The sequence below is a fragment of the Melitaea cinxia genome, chromosome 14 (assembly GCF_905220565.1).
Source record: "Melitaea cinxia chromosome 14, ilMelCinx1.1, whole genome shotgun sequence".
Lineage (NCBI taxonomy): Eukaryota > Metazoa > Arthropoda > Insecta > Lepidoptera > Nymphalidae > Melitaea > Melitaea cinxia.
In genome coordinates this window covers 4,886,534-4,906,418 of record NC_059407.1, presented here as the reverse complement: position 1 = coordinate 4,906,418, position 19,885 = coordinate 4,886,534, and the positions used below count along the sequence as shown (strand labels likewise).

The window sequence follows — 19,885 nt, the reverse complement described above, 5'->3', positions numbered from 1 at the left end:
TAGAAAAAAAACTACAAATCACTATAAATGAATTTACATAATTTTATTAACAACAAAAAAATATATACATCAAAACAATATATCAACAATATGAATATTTTGGATTTAAATAGTCAAACGTCTCATAATTATCACAAGCTAATACTGTTAGAAACAACAATTGATAGAACAAATCAAATGTATTTCTCACTAGCTGTGTCACGCGGTTTCGCCCGCGTTAATTTGTGGAAAAAATGTACTATAATACTACAGTACATTTTTTAGCCTTTCTCAGTAAATAGGCTATCTAACGAAAAATATGTTTTCAATTCGAACCAGAGAAAATAAAAAAGAAAAAAGCGAATAAAAGAATAACACGTTCTAGCAAACAAACCCTTCGGTTTTGTAATATTAATATATATATTAAACTACTGTAATTAGAATATTCATTATTCTTATAAATAATAAGGACATACATATACATAATAAGAAATTATTATTATACATATAAATAATAAAAAATTATTTCCTGTACTGTGTGTTTCTGTGTGTAATGAGTGTATGTTTCTGTAATTTAATTCTGAGTTATTTTTTTTTTGCTGAGTTTTCTGCTATAATATTTCCGTACATAGAATCGAACTTCAGCGCACATTTATTTGCAATGCAACATTCGTTAAAATACTCAAGTCAATCCTCACTAATAGAATATCTTCAGGCACGATAGTTCCTTTCACTAAGCACGGGACGAATTACAAATAAACTATAAATATAGGGGAATGCTGGCAAGTGTAATGCCAAACTGCTGCCAATGTCATTCAGCCAATTAAGCCAAACGCGCCAATCAAGTCGTTACGTTCTCGCCGTTATTACTCGTGGTTATTTGTACAGTCTTGTTAATTTTAATGAAGCCACAGACCTATCTATACTTTTACTTGTATCAATTAAGGAGGACTTATAAGCTTTTTTTTTTAATTTATAAAATTTGAAAGTATTATACAAACTTTAATTATTTCATTATTAGAAAATTACGCTCTCCAGAAATGGTTATGCACATTATGACAAATTATGTTACAACTTAGTGACGAAATAGACTATAAAATAATGGTCAAATTGGAGTCAAATTGCACGGAACATCTAATACAGCATGCAACAAATAATTATAATACGTCTTAAGATATCAAATTTCGTAATAGAAACTTTAGATCATGTAAATAAAAATATATAATAAATTTTTAAATTTGTTTTTTTTTTTTTCATTTACTTATTTTCTCTACTCTAATCATTTCTTTTTTTTAAAGTACCTACTGCTGAGTTATTTTTTTTTTTTACTTTAGTGAATTGACATCACTTGAAATTAACTACACATTAGTTTTGTAACTTCGAGTCACGTATCAGATTGTGGTCTAATTTTTTCTATTACTTTTTACATTGTACCATGGCAGCCATTATTGTGCAATGCGTAAGCGCATCCGTGTAATGCAGTACCTGCGCTCATAGTGTCATTGACCCTTACTGCCGTAGTTCTCACCGACAAATATCTATTAACGTATCTACTCGAGGTTTTATTACTTTAACCTACAGAGTTGTTCCCTGATATTATTTGTATATATCATACGATACATATTATATAATATACATACTAACAAATACTTGCACAATTACATCAGAGAGACAAAGAGAGTTCAATACAATCTGGTAAAAGAAATATGGAGAAGTGTGGAACAGAAAATATTAAAGGGCTAGAAAAAAAACATCCGTTTAAGTATTGGGTAAAAACCTCGTCATTATGAGATTTTAAATTTATTTGCTATTTATTCATTAAGAGATTACACGTTTCGGTAAGAAACAACTTAAGTATATTTTGTTAGTATAACAAACTGTACCTGTTAATAATAGCAATACTAGTCTTAACCAGCTTAAAGGTCGATTCTAGTTTTAATTCTAAGCAAACCAGTTGCCGATTTGCTCTTTCATTTCAAGGGTTCCAGAGGTCAAATAGAAATCAGTCTAATATTTGAAATAAAATGCTTTGGTGTATAAAATTCTGTATAAAAGAATCTCATCAATCGGAAATTAAATTGTATGTATTTTAATTTCTCTAAATGATTAAGATTTAAAATTGAACGTCTATCGTGGCGCTACTATTGAGTATTTTTATACGATTTTAATTATATTATAGGCACACACATAGTTAGCTATATGGCAAAACATAAGTATATAAAAACCACCGCGTACCATATGGAACAACAATTTCCAGATTATGTATTTATCAAGATCAACTACTAGTTTGTTGCGTTTCGTAATTAATTACGTAATTTCGTACTGCCACATTTTTTTTTGTAAAACTTTTTAACAAAAAAAATTTTTTTCACCCGACTTCGAATTTCAATACGACTGCATATTGTATATGTATTTAACCTTTTTTCAATCAAAAGGTGTTACTTGTCATGTGGTTCTGACGTGTACGTTTTGAATTATATCTAATACTACGTTTATACTTGTCTAATATTTCATTTCCCTATGTTTTATTCGGTCGTTTTATACGGTCGATGTAACTGAAGTCGGCTTTTTTTTTTTCGTTTGGATAAAAACACAATTATTTAATTTTATTTTACGAAAACAAACATATAAAAAAACTATCGACTTTGACGTAATCGTTCCCAAGTTTATGCTCGTACGTACATTTCGGCAATTCATTTCTATGTATATGTACAGATTTAACCATGGACAAACATAAATCCAGAGACGATTAAATCAATGACATTGCAGAAACTTATATCAAAGTTAGAGAAGGAAGTTAGGCACAAGCGTGCTCGCAATATTAATTAACAGCAATAATAAACAAACAACATAACCTCGCGAGTTGCCTTATAAAGCTATTATTTATCATAATTGCCTACTCACCTCGAATTTCTTTCCAGGTTAGTTATTACGTTACTTAAGATAGTTGAGATATAAACGTAATATCATAATAATACCAATTATAGTTCGGTCATTGTGAGAATTAATTCCTAAGTCCTAACACATGTCAATTAGGCGACCGAAGTAAAGGCATTTACTTTATTATTTCTTTTTTTTTAATTTTAATGAAATTCTTATGGTTTATTTTTTCAAATAAATTTTAAATAATAAACCTTTTAATGAAATATCAGATCACATTTATAAACTTAGAATTATTTATCTTCTGAATTGGATATCGTGTGAAAGATGTTGGACAAGATAGTACTATTACTACGTATAACCTACTTAGTCGATACGCAAAAAACTAAATTCAGAATTTAAGATTAATAATCGATTATATTTTAGTAAACTCGATTTCGACCCACTTTCCAGAGTATTGTTCGTTACCGAAATGAGGGCGTAGGTTTAACGATACGAACTTTCTTGCAACCTACATTGGTATATTTCGCAGTAATGATGCAAGCACAGAAACATGGGTCACACAGAACTGGCCAATATTGATCAGATACTAATATATATTTTTTTTATTATCAATAAAGAAAGAGATAAAATTAACACTTTTAAAAATAAAAAAAGTAGGTACAAAGAAATATTTATTAAATTAAGGCGCACCTTTAATTTGATCTAATAAAAAAACGCCGCGTTGGCGCAACAGTTACAGCCATGGAATGTACCAGTTGCGCTGGCGGTTGCAGGTTCGATCCCCGCACATGACAAACATTTGTATTGGCCATAGAGGTGTTTGCCGTGGTCTGGGTGTTTGTGCAGTCCTTGTGAGTCTCCCCACCGTGCCTCGGAGAGTACGTTAAGCCGTCGTCCCGGTTGTTATCATGTACACCTGATAGCGATCGTTACTCATAGTAGGGAATATATATCCACCAACCCGCATTGGAGCAGCGTGGTGGATTAAGCTCTGATCCTTCTCCTACATGGGGAAAGAGGCCTATGCCCATATTACAGGCTGAAGCGAATAAAAAACTGTACGTATCTAAGAGTAAAAAGCAAAAAAAAGTTCTACTAGGAAAATATTTCGGATGTAACTTAAATTAATGCACACTACGTAGCTCCGATGAATTAAAATGTAAGACCATTAGGAATTTTCTAGAAAAGCATATGATGAAAGCATAGGATTTAGCTGTTCAAAGTGAAGCCTTGCAAATATTGCGTTGTCATCATAACAATTGTGTGACGGAATTTGTGTTGACGCTGGAGATATGTTTGTTGTTCTGCCTTGTTGGAGACTGAGGATGTTTGAGCGTATTTCAAAAGCATTGTAAATGAAAACAGTGCTTCTGTTTGTGTGTGTCTAAAACGATTAATGTTAATTTAATCGTAGGATGGAACTATTTTCTTCACTGCAGCATATTGTTAGGAAATATTTTTGTTGTATATACGATTTATATCTGGGTGGGCATTACTTGTTTTGAGATGCAGAAACGTTTGAAAAATTCAGAAAACGTAACGATTATATTATTATTTAAAATTCACAGGTGATATTTCACGTAACGTCAACTAGTATTTATATGTTAAAAAATCTTAATGTAAATATTTGATCTACAAATAATTTTAATAATTGTAACATATTAAAAAAAAAACATGATGTATAACTACTTAATCCATTAGCAAGTTTTCTAAACAATAAAACCACATGGACACAAATAGAATAAAATGTAGGTACATATTGAGAGAAAACATGGAAACGTCAGAACGCGGAGTATAAGACCGAGAGTTGTATGGACAGCGTAACGGATGCTGTTTTTATTCATCTCTTATCTCGGTCACGGACATATCTCGTTAGCTTTTGCAACTTTGTTGCTAATTAAATCGTTAAAAAAGTCATTGATATAAAAATCGCAATAAATTTGTATTTTATTGATCTTTGAATGAAATGCGTCGTAAAATGTTAGTAATATTCCATAAAATTGTGTCCGAAAACTCTGTTATTTTAGCAGATTTTAAATTAAAATTTCATAATTGACTGTTTCATTTTTAAATTATGTATATATAGCATTAACGTTGCCAGATGATTGGATTAATTGGCTAGTTTGTGTTATTCGCGCAAACAAATATTAAAAATAAAAAAATAATTTTAATGGAAGTAAAAATCAAAACGCTTCAGAATAACGAACGAAAAATAAATTCAATCAAGTCTGAATAAAATAAAATTAAAAACAAAACTCAAAAACTTTTATGATCGAAAACGTGAAATAATCAAATTTTATATATTATACTAACTATGCCCGCGACTTCGTCTGCGAGGAATTTAACAAAATAGTTATTGTTCAATTTTCAGTTATAAAATAAAATAAAAAATCTAAAATAAAAGTAGTCTAAGTTATTCCTTAATACATCAGCTATCTGCCAGTTAAAGTGTCGTCAAAATCGGTTCAGAGATTAGCCGGGACAAACAGACAGACAGACAAAAATTGTAAAAAATGTTATTTTGGTATATGTACCGCGTATACATACATCCATATGCATTTAGTAAAAAGCGGTTATTTTAATATTACAAACAGACACTCCAATTTTATTTATTTGTATAGATAGGTAGAAAATATCTACATAAAAAAAAATACTACCCCAAATAAATTGTCGCGCATAAGTTCGAAACGCCTGCAGCAAATTTCATAATTTTTTCTTTTTGTGTATTATCAGGACCAAGTTGTGAAGAAAAATTTCGAAATGTATCAATATTTTCACGAAAAAACCGCCTTATCTACTAATGGATAAATGCGTTAATGGCTATCTACGCACCAATGCTTTCTCTTCTTCTGAACTAATATTATTATTTCATACATTACGTTCGCGGGGACAGTTCTGTATCTAATCTAAAACCCGACTCGTCAATATTGCCTAATAGGACAATGCATTACCATGTTCCACACACGCTTAGAAAGTAGCACTTGATTCAACGTTGACTGCTAATGCGATGTCTACGCTATAGTTCCGGCCCCACGATCTGTGGATCGAAATAGGATAAGATTTATACTCCTATAATATAAAATCTTGACATATTAAGCAATCACGGTTCATCACGGTTGTCTGTTGCAATAGTAGTAAATTTTATGCCTTTACTTCAGTTAACAGCCGGCTTATATTAACCAATGTATTTTTTACAATAAATATTCATCGGTCACAGCACTGGTTTGTGGCTGTTGCGCTGGCGGTTGCGGGTTCGATCCCCGTACATGACAAACATTTGTTTTGCCCATACTGATGTTTGCCGTGGTCTGGGTGTTTGTGCAGTCCTTGTGGGTCTCCCCAGCGTGCCTCTGCTCTATGTTAAGCCGACGGTCCCGGTTGTTCTCGAGTACACCTGATAGCGATCGTTACTCATAGTATGGGATATATCCGTCAACCCGCATTGGAGCAGCGTGGTGGATTAAGAGCTCTGATCTTTCTCATATGCCCGGCAGTGGGATATTACAAATTAAAATACTTTAATACATACATAGATTTCAAGCTCATTATTTAACTAAATATTTAATTCTTTATACGAAAATCGTCTACAATTAACTCATAAATGTTGAATAAATGCAAGACGACTTGGTATTTCTTACATATAAAGGCATTTAAGTACTAAAAGTCTAAACCTGGAAATCAAGTGACGGCGCGGCGTAGGTTTAAAGCGATAAAAATGGATTTTAACGGTCGAGTAAAACTAGGACGATTACGTAATCTGTTTTGTTCGTTTGTTATTTATTATAAAGCGTACATTTTAAAATTATTTTGATATATGTATTAAGAATGCTATAATATTAACATGAAACTGTTATGGGTATATAATAAATGTTCACATAAATATTTTTGTGAGGTGGATGAGCATTGCGGAAAACCAGGATGTTTATCGCGAACTTCGGGAAGCCTATGTCCAGCAGAGGACTGCAATAGGCTGAACTGACTGACTGACTGACTGACTGACTGAGTGACTGACTGACTGACTGACTGACTGACATATTTTTAGGTGAAAACTAAACCAAAGTCGTAATAACTACTATTTATTAACTATAATAACTACTATAGAAGAGTTGACTCATCAAAAATTAAATGCAAAATTAGTCAATAGAAATTCATCACGAATAACTAAATAAAAAGTATATGTATATATATTTTTTCATTAGAAAATTATTGTTCATTTGTAGAATTTTAAGATAAATCATAGAAAATTATAAATATGGAAATTTTATTTACCAATAAAATTAAAATAAGATGTTTGTTTGTTAAAAGGATAAATGACTCATAGCTTACCAGTCACCGTACATAACTTTATTACTTTTTCAAATGATTGCTTTAAGAAAACAAAGTTTTGAGTGAAGAATCATACGCCTTATGTTAATTCGAGTCTTAGTCAAACAGAGTAAAATAATCGTGCAGAACAAAATATCATTGTTTTTAGGTTTTATTTAATTATTGTCTATAATAGAAATGAAGAAATATTAATTGCGTTTGTAAGCAAACGAAGAAACCGACTTCAATTACATCGACAAGTAGTACAACGTATGTAGACGAAAAAAATTAAAACACACTTATAGTCGCCACTACGATTTTCGAAAATTCCCTCGATTCCTCTGGGATGCCATCATTAGATCCTGGTTTCCTTATTATGGTACCATACTTGGGATATCCCCTTTCCAACAAAAAAAAAAAGAATCAGCAATATATATATACGTTCGAATTGAGAAACCTCCTCCTTTTTTGAAGTCGGTTAAAAATGAAGTCGTAGTTATTTTAACTAATATTTAGTAGAGATTTGTAGTGTAAAGTATGATTGTAAATCATTCTCCTAACAACCTTAGCATCTGCATCGAATGTAATAAATGTGACCGCAAAATGTTCTGTGTGATCCCTGCACAAACACGAGATATGAAAATATTAACTTAATATACTCGCCGACGTAAGAATTTATTATTTCTAACTCGGCAAATTTCTGCACTTGCAGTTATTTGCGAAGATAAGATAAACGATCATCTTGCGAAGTTACACCGTAATACTTTGTAAGTGAAAATTGATTTACAAAATGAACCTTACAGACTTCAACTTAAAGAGTACAATAAATCATAAAATTTCCATATAACATGAAACGAAATTGAACATAAATGTTAAGCCTTAGGGGTACGATCTTAAGGGTTATATTTGCATGCATAAAATATGTAGAAATTGTGTGTAAATTATTCGAGTGATATATAACGCGCACGGCAATACACGAGATTGGATATGTAGGAAGTGATTTTGATTGAGTAATTTGTACATGCAGCGTTCGATATCAATTATCAAGATACGTTATACCTTTAATGTGTCAAAAATAAAAAATAAAATCGAACTGCTGTCGACGAATTTTGAAAACGTAAAATAATATCATCAATTAAAATGAAATGTCTAAATTCATGAAATACAACATAAGCGTCTGTTTTTTTTCTCAAAGATTTACATGCATTTTTTATATTTTATATTTTTACATAGAAATTCGTTAGATAGATTCATAGATAAATAATTATAAGAACAAAGTATAAAACTATAAATAGGTTTCTGGTAAAAAGTCTGCATATAAATTATTTAATTCAATATTGAAGGCAAAGAGAAAAGCAATGACGTTTAAGAATAATTACAGCATGCCTTGAATAGGCTTCATTCTTTATACCGCAAACGACATAATAAACTAATTGTTTCGATTTGTACTTTTCATTTATTTTCATTACTACTATTCTGACGACATATATAATAGTTCTTTTTTATTTACATAATATTACTTGCTTTCAGATAAATAACAAAAATGAGTGTGCTATAGACCACACGACTGAAGTAAAACTTCTTTAGTTACCCCTACAGTAATATAAGAAACGTATCTCTCTCTCCTTCTATCTTCACTGACTTATCTCTCCCTCTCAACTTCCGTTCGCCTCGCCCGGTCACACTTTTCGTAAGATCTCGTCACGCATTCGCCAGCTTACACCCCAAGTCAAGTGCGCGTAAATAAGCTTTACTTAAATAATATAAACAGTTTTGCACAAAACTGCCTTACGACTTTTAAATATACGAAATATGTATAAAATAAAGCCGTTTTAAAATTATGTAAGTCACTCAACATGCAATCTCTGTGATAGCTGGCTGGGCAGCTTTCATGCCACTTTAACTCAATAATTGATATGTTTATTTTTAAAATATATATTTATTACGAAATTAAATGGATTTTTCGATATTTTTTATATTTTCGGAGAGAAATTTGCTCCTATGGTAGGCAATGCTCGTACTTTAGGTAAAAGCTGGCTGATATCTACATATTTTTATACTAAATCCCAAACAAACTGTAATAGAATTCATTATTCATCATCACCATTCCAGCCTATTGCAGTCCACTGCTGGACATAGGCCTCCACAGGTTCGTGCCGAAAATTTCGCGAACCTCGTGTATGTTGCCCATAGCCCACGCTGGGCAGGCTGGTTGGGCTGATGGAGTTGGTGACCGCGGGGCTGGCTTTGTCGCACCGAAGACGCTGCTGCCCGTCTTCGGCCTGTGTATTTCAAAGCCAGGAGTTGGATGGTTATCCCACCATCGGTCGGCTTTATAAGTTCCAAGGTGGTAGTGGAACTGTGTTATCCGTTAGTCGCCTCTTACGACACCCACGGGAAGAGAGGGGGTGGCTATACCCACACAGTGGCATAGCCACACAGTTAAGTTTAATAGAATTGATATTTTTGAAAACAGCAAAAAAAACTGTTGAGTTTAGTTGTGCAAGGTCACGCTGCATTTATTCTATCAGAAGCCACATTCAATACAAGAATGAATCGAAGAGAATAATGTTTCGAATGTCGATATAATTTTGTATAGAGGCTCGTTAAATACAAGGCTGGCGTTGAAAAAACTTAACAAGTCGACCGCGACCTAAAATGTTCCGAGACTCAGATATAACGACGTCATCAATACTGAATTCCTATAGTATTGACGACCTGATGTACTGTTTTTGACGCTGTACTACTTTGATACTGGCTTTCGATATTTATTTAATATCGAATTTTATATCTACATGCACTTATATACCAATATTATTATTGTTATTGAATAATAAGTTTATTGGTCAGTACTCGTTTAGTTACGGATTTGATTTTTTTTTTTAGTGTAGGCTATTGAAAAGATATACTCGTAGGAGACTATAAAACAGCACGCTTCCATTCGATTATATTACTAAACTAGCTGTGCCCGTGACTTCGTCCGCGTGGAATTTAACAAAATAGTTATTATTCAATTCGCAGTTATAAAATAAAATAAAAATCTAAAATAAAAGTAGCCTAAGTTACCTCTTATTACATCAGACAGACAAATAGACAAAAATTATAAAAAATGTTATTTAGGTTAGGTTTAAAGAACTTTATTTCTCAAAAACATTACAGTTCACTTATGAGTATTGTACATTATAGATACTTTATTAAATATGTAAGAAACAGTTCGACCGTATTTATTTAAATAGGTAATGACTCAAAAAAGGGAAAGGTAGCAATAAAGAATCGTGCTTATTTATTTGTTTACTACGAGTATTATGAATCTACTTTTGGTTTCGGAGCGTTTTTAAACAATTTATATTAATTTACTACTAACTAACTTAATTTAAATAAAATAAAATGAAAGACATGTAACCGATTTGGAGGCTTTAATGTCTCTGCTTAACTACTACAGTCTTGGGCCCAGCGGATGTCAGGGGGGGCCGACCAGACGCTGAGTTTGCGTCTCTTGCTTATTTCTATGAATCTTATACATTGTAACGTATCCTATGTTCTACCTAATCTAGAGCGGATGGACGAGTCGTAATTATAACTCCTCCATCCCTAAGAGGAAAATTATCAGAAGGATCGATTTGAGATTTATTCCGATAATTTGACTTAAATAATAAACATTTTGGCAATTTTAGCCACATTACATAAAATATAAAAAAGAAAAGACTTAAAATTACTAGAACTAATGTTACACATCTTAAAATTTCACTGAAGTTATTGTCTTTCTTATCATTTAAAAACTTTTAATCACTGCACTATGTTTTAACGAAAAGGCCATATATTACACTTCATCTAAACTTATTCCTTTCATGTTGAGTACTCTTGCACTAGATAGAGTCATATGCATTTTTAATTCGGATCTTCTTAGCGACATTTGATTCTATTAGAGCTCGTTGGTGCATAGGTATTGGTCGCTGGTCGACAATGAACAGTACGGTTTTACAAGCGGTAAGTACTTTATTCCTTTCGCCAAAAGGTAAGGATATTTGGGAATAATGGTTACAGATTTGTTTTGTGGTTCATGAAATATTGGTAATGAATAATCTTAAAATAATTATAATCGGAGTTATCTATAATTGGTTGATGTAATATAGAGACTTAATACTAATGCTATTTCCATCTCACTTAGTCTAACAAATATAGTACGAAAGTTGCTTGTAAATACAATAAATAGTTCCGTAAGATAAGTTACAAAAATTCAATTATTCTGCTTCACAGATACATCTTTCAGTTATATTAATAAAACGATCAAACATTTTAGAGACTGTTGTCAGTTTCTTTGAAATAATAATTTGGTTGTTAGGTATTTAGATTTGAGATAAGTTCATCGTATTTAACCGCATCATTATGATCCAGATTAGTAATTATTATTATTTTTATTACGGAACCAAAAGGATTTATAAAACCTCTCTTAGAACGTTTCTATGGTACTAGTTGTCTGTATTTTTCTATTGTTATATCGCGTAAAAAGTCTATGGATCTTAGTGCTTGTTAGTTCTTAAGAGTATGATGCATTCAAATCAATTATCCCACACATTTGTTGGTAATTTATGAGAATGTGATTTAAATCATTACTAGTTTGTTCTAATCTTACAAGCTTAACTATAGTCCAGTGGTCGGTTTGAATGTTTGCTTTCCCTTCCTTTAACCATGGTGCAGCAGAACCTGCGGAGGACGTTTAACGTTAATAGGAGTTTTGGTGTTTCTGTCTCCAACTTTTAGTGGTAAGATATTTCCCTCGGCACGTCCTATAACCCTTGCTTTCACATATCTTGGTTTATCTTTGCCTTTACGCTTGTTAACGTCCTTTGCAAAAACAATTTCTCCTTCTGGAAACTCAATGTTAGCTTCACCACTTCTCTTTTTCCTAACCCTTTTCCTTTTTGCTACCATCTTATCCGTTAACAATACTCTGATCCGTTTTGCATGTTCCTTAACCATTTCCTGAAACGGGGCATCCTGGGTTTTTGTCAGCTGCAGAACAGGTTTAATGGGTTTTCTATCATATTTCATTTTCCGGCATGCTTCGCAACTATTTATAACTGCTGTAACTGTCTCCTGCATTCTATCCCAATAGTAATTTCTACGAATCCGAACTAAAGTCTCCTTAATGCTCCGGTGGCATGTTTTTCCTTCATGATATTTACTTATGATAGCTCTCTGTTCTTCTTCATCTTCAACATATACTACTCGTTTTGTGCATTCATAGAAATTAACTAAACCTTTTTCAAAAAGTTGAATAATTATATTACTGAATAATTTTCGATGTTCCTCTTCTTTAAAATAAATAAAATACTTTGATTTCGGCTTTACGTATTGTTTTAAAAATTCTTTTATTAATTCAGGTATGCCTGTTGGTAAGAAAACTTGTAAGACCTTCTGTTTATCACACGATAGATCTATTACTTGCATATCGTTTTTGAGCCATGAAAAAACTAAAATCTGATTAGGTTTGGTGTCTATGGTCTCATTCAAAATTCGTATTCCAGATAGCCCTGGATTCAAGTCTGAATGAATCGTTTCCGATCTACTAGACTCTGATCGCACAGGATAGACATTTTCATTTACATTTTCATTAGGAATTTCTATAGAACTAGCTGTTGCTGTTTGACTTAAATCTGATATAGTCGTTGCTGATGAATCACCGCAATCTAGGCTTTGATCAACACTAACTTCTTGTGACTGATTTTCTGCATCTGAATTTAAGGTGTTGATTTTTGCATCAGCATCGTAACAGTAATTGATATCATTTGAACATTCATTGTCGTAATAATAATGTTCATCACAGGGAAAATTATTTTCATAGTTAGTCATAGTTAATTTATTTAAATTAAATTCTTGTTGCATTTTTGGCTGAGCTGTCCTCATAGATACATCATTGGTTTGTTGTTGAGGTTGTGGTGGCTTGTAGCCGAATTGCTGAGGGGGTTCGTACCCTAGTTGTTGTGGGGGCTTATACCCGAATTGCTGTGGAGGTTTGTATCCAAATTGTTGCGGAGGTCTGTATCCAAGTTCTTGCGGAGGCCTGTATCCAAATTTTTGCGGAGGCCTGTATCCAAATTGTTGCGAAGGTCTGTACCCAAATTGTTGCGACGGTCTGTACCCCAATTGCTGCGATTGGAAACCTAACTGAGGTCTATAACCGAACGATGGCCTTGGTAGTTGACCTTGACCCTGAATTTGAGGTGTCTTTTGAGAATTATTGAAATTGAATTGAGGATAAAAAGGTAAGCTGGGCTTGTGATCAAATTGTTGTGTCATCGATGGCCTTGAACCCATAATTTGGCTATTACCATGTATATGATTACGCATTTTATATTGCTCTAAGAAGTTTACTTCCTCGAGAAGAATACTTAGGGCTGCTTCTAAAGTTGTGGGTGATTTAAGCCTAACTAAACGCACCATATTTTCCGGGAGGTTATATAAAAACACATTTAAGGCTGTATTATTATAAATAACTGACTTCGCAAGTTTTAAATCTGGATCATGAATTGAATTGACCTTCGACATTAATAATGAACGAACACCTTGTATTCTGTTACAAAATTCGAGAAAGGTTTCACCTGGAATAATTTTTAAAGATTCTAACTCAATATTAATGCACTCTTCGCTGCGATGGTCTCCAAAATGTTGGATTAACAGAGTTTTTAAAGTGGACCATGTTACAATGTCCTCTCGTTCGGATAAAAGCGCAGCTGCATCATCTCTTAGTCTACTCGTTAAAGCATTAAAAACGTAAAGATTTTGTTCCTCGTTGCCATTATAATGCTCAATCACGTATTGACATTTTTGTAAGTAAAGATTTAACTGTCTTTTATCACCACTATATAGCGGAATTAAATCTAAAATTTCTTTTGGTATTAGTGATACGGTTGTGGTTGTCATGATTATAGAGTAATGAAATGATCAGAGGATGCAACTGTCTTAAATATAAAACACTTTCAAACGAGAGAAAAAAAAATCACACACAATAAAAACACACAATAAAATAAAATGATAATAAAAATCAAATTTAGAAATTAAACAAAAATTGTAAAATATAATTTGTAAATTTATAAAATAATGTATTGTAAAATCATTTACGTATTTATTAAAATTTAAACTTTTAATATAAATTTAAACTTATTATATGTTTAATTATATAACAATTTAATATTATTTAATTAATTTAATTCAATTCAAAATTTAATTTTATTAAATTATGTATCATAACACTTTAATATTATAAAAATTTATTAATTTAGTTTATTCAATTCAATTTTAATTCTATTTTCTTAAAAAGGTACTATAACACTAATGTTATAACAATTTATTAATTAATTTTTATTTAATTCAATTCAAAATTTAATTTTATAACATGAAATATGCTAACATTAATATTATAAAAATTTAATATTATTTAATTTCTTTAATACAATTCGAACTTTAATATTTAATTTAATGAAGTATCTATGTTCCTTACTGCTCTATATTCCTATTCTAAGAAAGATAAGACCGAATAATTTCATACGGAGATATCAATTTCACAACGTTATAATGAGCAAGGTTTGATCTCAAGAATAACAATAACTTAATAACTTATATGAAAAATATAGGAGGATTACGGGAACAAGGATTGGCGAAAAGATTGACTCACCAAATGACCGCTACTCCCATATTCTGTCTTCTCTGCTTCTCGAGACACAAAAGAATATTTATTTGGTTCGAAGGATCTCTGCTCACGTAGAATATTCGCGTAATTTTTGTAGACGAATTTCGACGTCGAAAAACACGAAAACTACGGAGTCTATAAGAGAATCCTCACCGGCTGCGCCACTTTTGGTTTCGGAGCGTTTTTAAACAATTTATATTAATTTACTACTAACTAACTTAATTTAAATAAAATAAAATGAAAGACATGTAACCGATTTGGAGGCTTTAATGTCTCTGCTTAACTACTACAGTCTTGGGCCCAGCGGATGTCAGGGGGGGCCGACCAGACGCTGAGTTTGCGTCTCTTGCTTATTTCTATGAATCTTATACATTGTAACGTATCCTATGTTCTACCTAATCTAGAGCGGATGGACGAGTCGTAATTATAACTATCTTGATGCGAACATAGTTTAGTTTGTGTTTTCGTTTGATTGAAGGTAGTTGATAAATTAATGTGTAATTTTTTGTTGTGATTGTATTTTCTTTTTGTTTATTTGTTATATTTATTCATTTATGTGTTATGTTTATTTATACATTATATTTCGGTATTTTGGTAGGTATATGTACCGTGTATACATACATACATATGAATTTAGTAAAAAGCGGTAATTTTAATATTACAATCAGACACTCAAATTTTATTTATTTGTATATAGATGATAGTACATGTTCCAGCAAAATATTCCTGATACCTATTATATAAAATGTAAATGTATAGAGTCTATATTTGATTAGTTACTTAAACTCATTAATTAAAAAGTGTTTTTTTTATAAGACTAACTTGTCCTTAACTCAAAACAATGGCATAAATTTTAACTAGCGAAAAAAGTATACTTATTAATTAGTTTTTGTTTCACTTTATATGAAAGAGATGTTCACTCATTCAGTGGCGCAACCATTCATTGTATTTTACTTACTATAAGTGTAAGCAGAAATTATGAAATTAAATATCTTGTAACAAATACTTCACACACACACGCACACACACACATGGATATTTCACACACGTCTGTAAGAGACATTTAGTATAAGGTGTTCGACTCCTAACTGCGTTCTTTCAAATGGGGGCTTCCGTAGGTGTAAATAGATCCCGTTTGACGTAAAAAAATATTACACTTTATTAATGTTTTTTAGATCTAAGAAAAATAATGTTGGACGGCTATGCAGAAGTACGCTGCTAGAGTAGCTGGTAAATTAACAAACTAAAATTTAAAAAAGGATCTATAGCACCTACAGAATCCCCGACTTGTAGGAAGGCAATTAAGAATCGAACATTCTATATATTGAATATTTAAATTCGGCGGATTTATTTGTTGTTATTTCATTTAAATGTAACTGCAAATTATATACGAATACGGGGAAGTCGAAACAGTAAATTATGGTTTCATAGACATAGTCGCAGGTACTTCTTCTATGTTTATATGAGTATTCAAAGGTAATTTCAATTGCATTTATTAACAATTAATTAATTAAATATAAATTGTAAATATGTATAATGTTTAATAAACTATTTTTGCATGTTTTTATTAAATATTGACATTAAATATTTGATATTTTACGCTTTATTTTAATTAAGTTTTACGAGTAAACTGCTTACATTACTGAGAGTAATGTCTCAAAACTTGTTAAGAAACGTATATGCCTAACACTTTAATGTTTATCCTACGTTCGATATTGTATCTAACAACAGATAGCGACCATCGTTCAAACTACAGTGTTACGTACACGATAATTTTGTAAACGCGTGTCGAATGATAAAATAGAATTAGATATAAAAACGTATTTAGAAACTAACGTAACGATTACGTCGCGTGCTACTTCAAAGTACAAATATTAATTTTTATTACAATCACGTGCATCTTAATACGTTTTACGACATTATTACATTTTTTTTCTCACGTTCAACTCTTACAGAATATGATAAAATAGATATGATTTGACATAGAATAAGTGAAATAGACACACGAATATGGTAGAAGATTACAGTTAATATACTCGTAGTAAAATGTTCCGCCAACCCGCATTGGAGCAGCATGGTGAATTAAGCTCTGTTCCTTCTCCTACATGTGGAAAGAGACCTATGCCCAGCAGTTGTATATTACAGGCTGACGCAAAAATGCCCGGTATCTGTATCTGGAAGATATTTAGGTTACGTGTCTCCAAAAGCGTGTAGGATCGGACCTCGATCCTTCTCCTACAAGGAGAAAGAGGCCAGCAGTGGGATGCTACAGGATGATGCGTCGTCAACCGCAATAGGATATTAAAGGAATGGAAACAACGACGTCTCTTTAAATATATTAGAACTAATTTATAAACATTCCTAGCCTCTTCAGAAATTGGTGAAGCCAAGATGCTGTTGAATACCGCCACATTATTTAAATTAAATTCCGGGTACTGCATAAAAAACAAGTTCCATCACTTAGTTACCTTAGCCCAATGTAAACAATATTCGATGTACCAGTGGAAAAGATGAAAGGGTTCGGAATAAGTAAACTCAGTTTATTTAAGTACAGTGAGGATATTACCGTTCTGATTTTTTAAATTCTTTTATAAAAAGACTTAATGACTAAGTTAATATTCTAAAGTACAATACTTTACAACTCATATGAGACAAGTTATTTACAATACAAAATATCAATTGGGTCCAAATAAAACCTTTTAGGTTAGACAAGCAAGAGTTTTTTATTCCGTTCATAAAGTGCATAATTCTGTAACAATAAACATTTTAAATAATTGTGTTTGCTCGCAAACGAAAAAAAAACCGACTTCAATTACATCGACGAGTAATACAACGTAGATCGAAAAAATACTCAAGTAACTGCGCGTTATCAAAGATTACTCAAAAAGTAGTTATCAGATCTCGATAAAATTTATATGTGACCACATGATAAACATCAGCTTTCGATTAAATCAAAAATTATCAAAATCGGTATGCCCAGTAAAAAGTTATTGCGGATTTTCGAGAGTTTCCCTCGATTTCTCTGGGATCCCATCATCAGATCCTGGTTTCCTTATCATAGTACCAAACTAGGGATATCCTCTTTCCAACAGAAAAAGAATTATCAAAATCGGTACATCTAGTAGAAAGTTATGCGGTATAATACAACGTAGGTCGACGAAAAAAGCGTCAAGTAAAAGCGCATTATTAGATATAACTCGAAAAGTAGTTGTTAGGTCTCAAATAAATTTAAATGGGACCAATTGGCACACACCACCTTTCGATTAAAACAAAATTTGTCGAAATCGGTCTACCCGGTCAAAAGTTCTGATGTAACATACATAAAAAAAAAAAAAAAATACAGTCGAATTGAGAACCTCCTCCTTTTTTGGAAGTCGGTTAAAAATAACGAATTGAGAACGACCATTTTTATAGTAGGCTAAAAATAAAATTACATTTCATATCTTCAAAAACATACGGACATTTATTTAATTACATCTATTAGGAGTAAGCGGTATGCCATTGAACTAGAAAAATTCACCTACCCTCCATATTAATATTAACATGGGAAAAATTAAAGTCTACGTGTATTGTACAAAAGTGTTTCTCCGAAATTGCTCTACGTGTAATTCTTGCTCGTTTTCGAATAAGCTGAACGCAATCTGACACAACGTGACGCAACATCTCTAATTACCGACATAACTGGACTGAGACGTTCACACACCGCGGTTTTAATGTTAAATATTTGATACGAGTTATTTTATTTCGTTTATGCAAAATGCAATTCGTTTTTTTTTTTTTTGTAAGTCACAGTTGCACAGTTGTTACTTCTATTTTATAATTTGTGTAATAAAGCTTTGTTGATGTTACTAGCCAGTCGTGCTAAGGTTGTACTATGGTGATTATTCAAACATCTTAATTACTCTTTCTAAATATGTAAATCAAAAATTCTAAATTTAAAAATGAAGTTCTATGAATTCGAAGATTTTATATTATAAATAATAAATTATTATATATAGTTAGATTATATTTTATATTTACTTAATTTTCTTTGTAGCTCTCATAAGTCACAAATTTTTAAAAGAAATATTATAACCCTTTTTATATGACAAATAACGTATTTCTATCAAGCAGTAAACACTTCACTTAATAATATTTTATCAGAACAAAGGTCCTATGTTACATTATGATAATAACAATGTAATTGATTTATCTTTGTATAAATCTCCTAAGCACTCATGACAACGGCGCTAATTAATCATTTATTCATGACAAAACCAGTTGGTGATATCGATTATACTTACAAAGGTTCAACACTCTTGTGGGCATTATGTTGCAAAACGCTTTTGATTAATACTTAAAGTAGTTGCTGTGCCCGCGTGTGCGATATTTTTTTTTATTATTTAATTGATATTTCTAATAACAAATTGCTTTTGTCATATGTCAAGGAATAGGTATAGGTCAATTTCAGTCCGATAGCAATTTGCGCTATCGAAACGAACCCCCGTCAACGTGGTAGATGTGTAAAAAAGTATTGTATCGTACAAGTCTTGAACAGACAGCGATTTTTATTTTTATTAAAAAATTAATTTTATTTTGCGATATACAAATACAAAATACAGTTTCCTAGTAAAATTGAAACTTGAGGACAGTTTGACGGAATAATTATGATCATAAAACTATAAAATTATATAACTGCCTATTATACTAGCGCTCACGGGTTCAATCTGCGCTCACCACTACTAATATTTGTATCGGTCTAAGATGTTTTTACTTCGTACTTTGGATGATTAGATGTCTGTATATTCCCTGTATAGACCCTCAAGTCAGGATTTTCTGACCGTCCTGTGTAAGGCGTTTATTATTATTTTTTAAATCGACATTAGCTTTTCTCGGGATTAATTATTTTGCGATTAGTAAAATTAGATTACGATTTAAAAGGTGCTTCCAAAACCACTTTTTAATGAGCTACAACTTTACTGTAATCTTTTAAACAATGTCAGTTTGGAATTTCAAGTTCTAAATGTTAAAATATCTACTAATATACAA

The 19,885-nt window shown here is 31.7% G+C and overlaps 1 protein-coding gene across 1 annotated transcript; it reads right to left on the bottom strand.

Annotated features, from left to right (window-relative positions):
* Nucleotides 1-13,036: 13,036 nt before the first annotated feature.
* LOC123659860 lies at nt 13,037-14,091 on the bottom strand. Its single transcript, XM_045595026.1, has 2 exons — nt 13,142-14,091; nt 13,037-13,064 (listed from the first exon to the last, which is right to left on the bottom strand). Exons 1-2 carry the CDS (start codon nt 14,089-14,091, stop codon nt 13,037-13,039), a joined length of 978 nt encoding a protein of 325 aa, XP_045450982.1.
* Between the last annotated feature and the right edge of the window lie 5,794 nt (nt 14,092-19,885).

Excerpts from the sequence above, each read along its gene's own strand:
- LOC123659860 (XM_045595026.1), bottom strand. The coding sequence starts at position 14,091 with ATGACAACCACAACCGTATCACTAATACCAAAAGAAATTTTAGATTTA. Across the intron at positions 13,065-13,141 it reads AAGCCCCCACAACAACTAGG|CTCAGCCAAAAATGCAACAA; the intron begins GTACGAACCCCC and ends CTATGAGGACAG.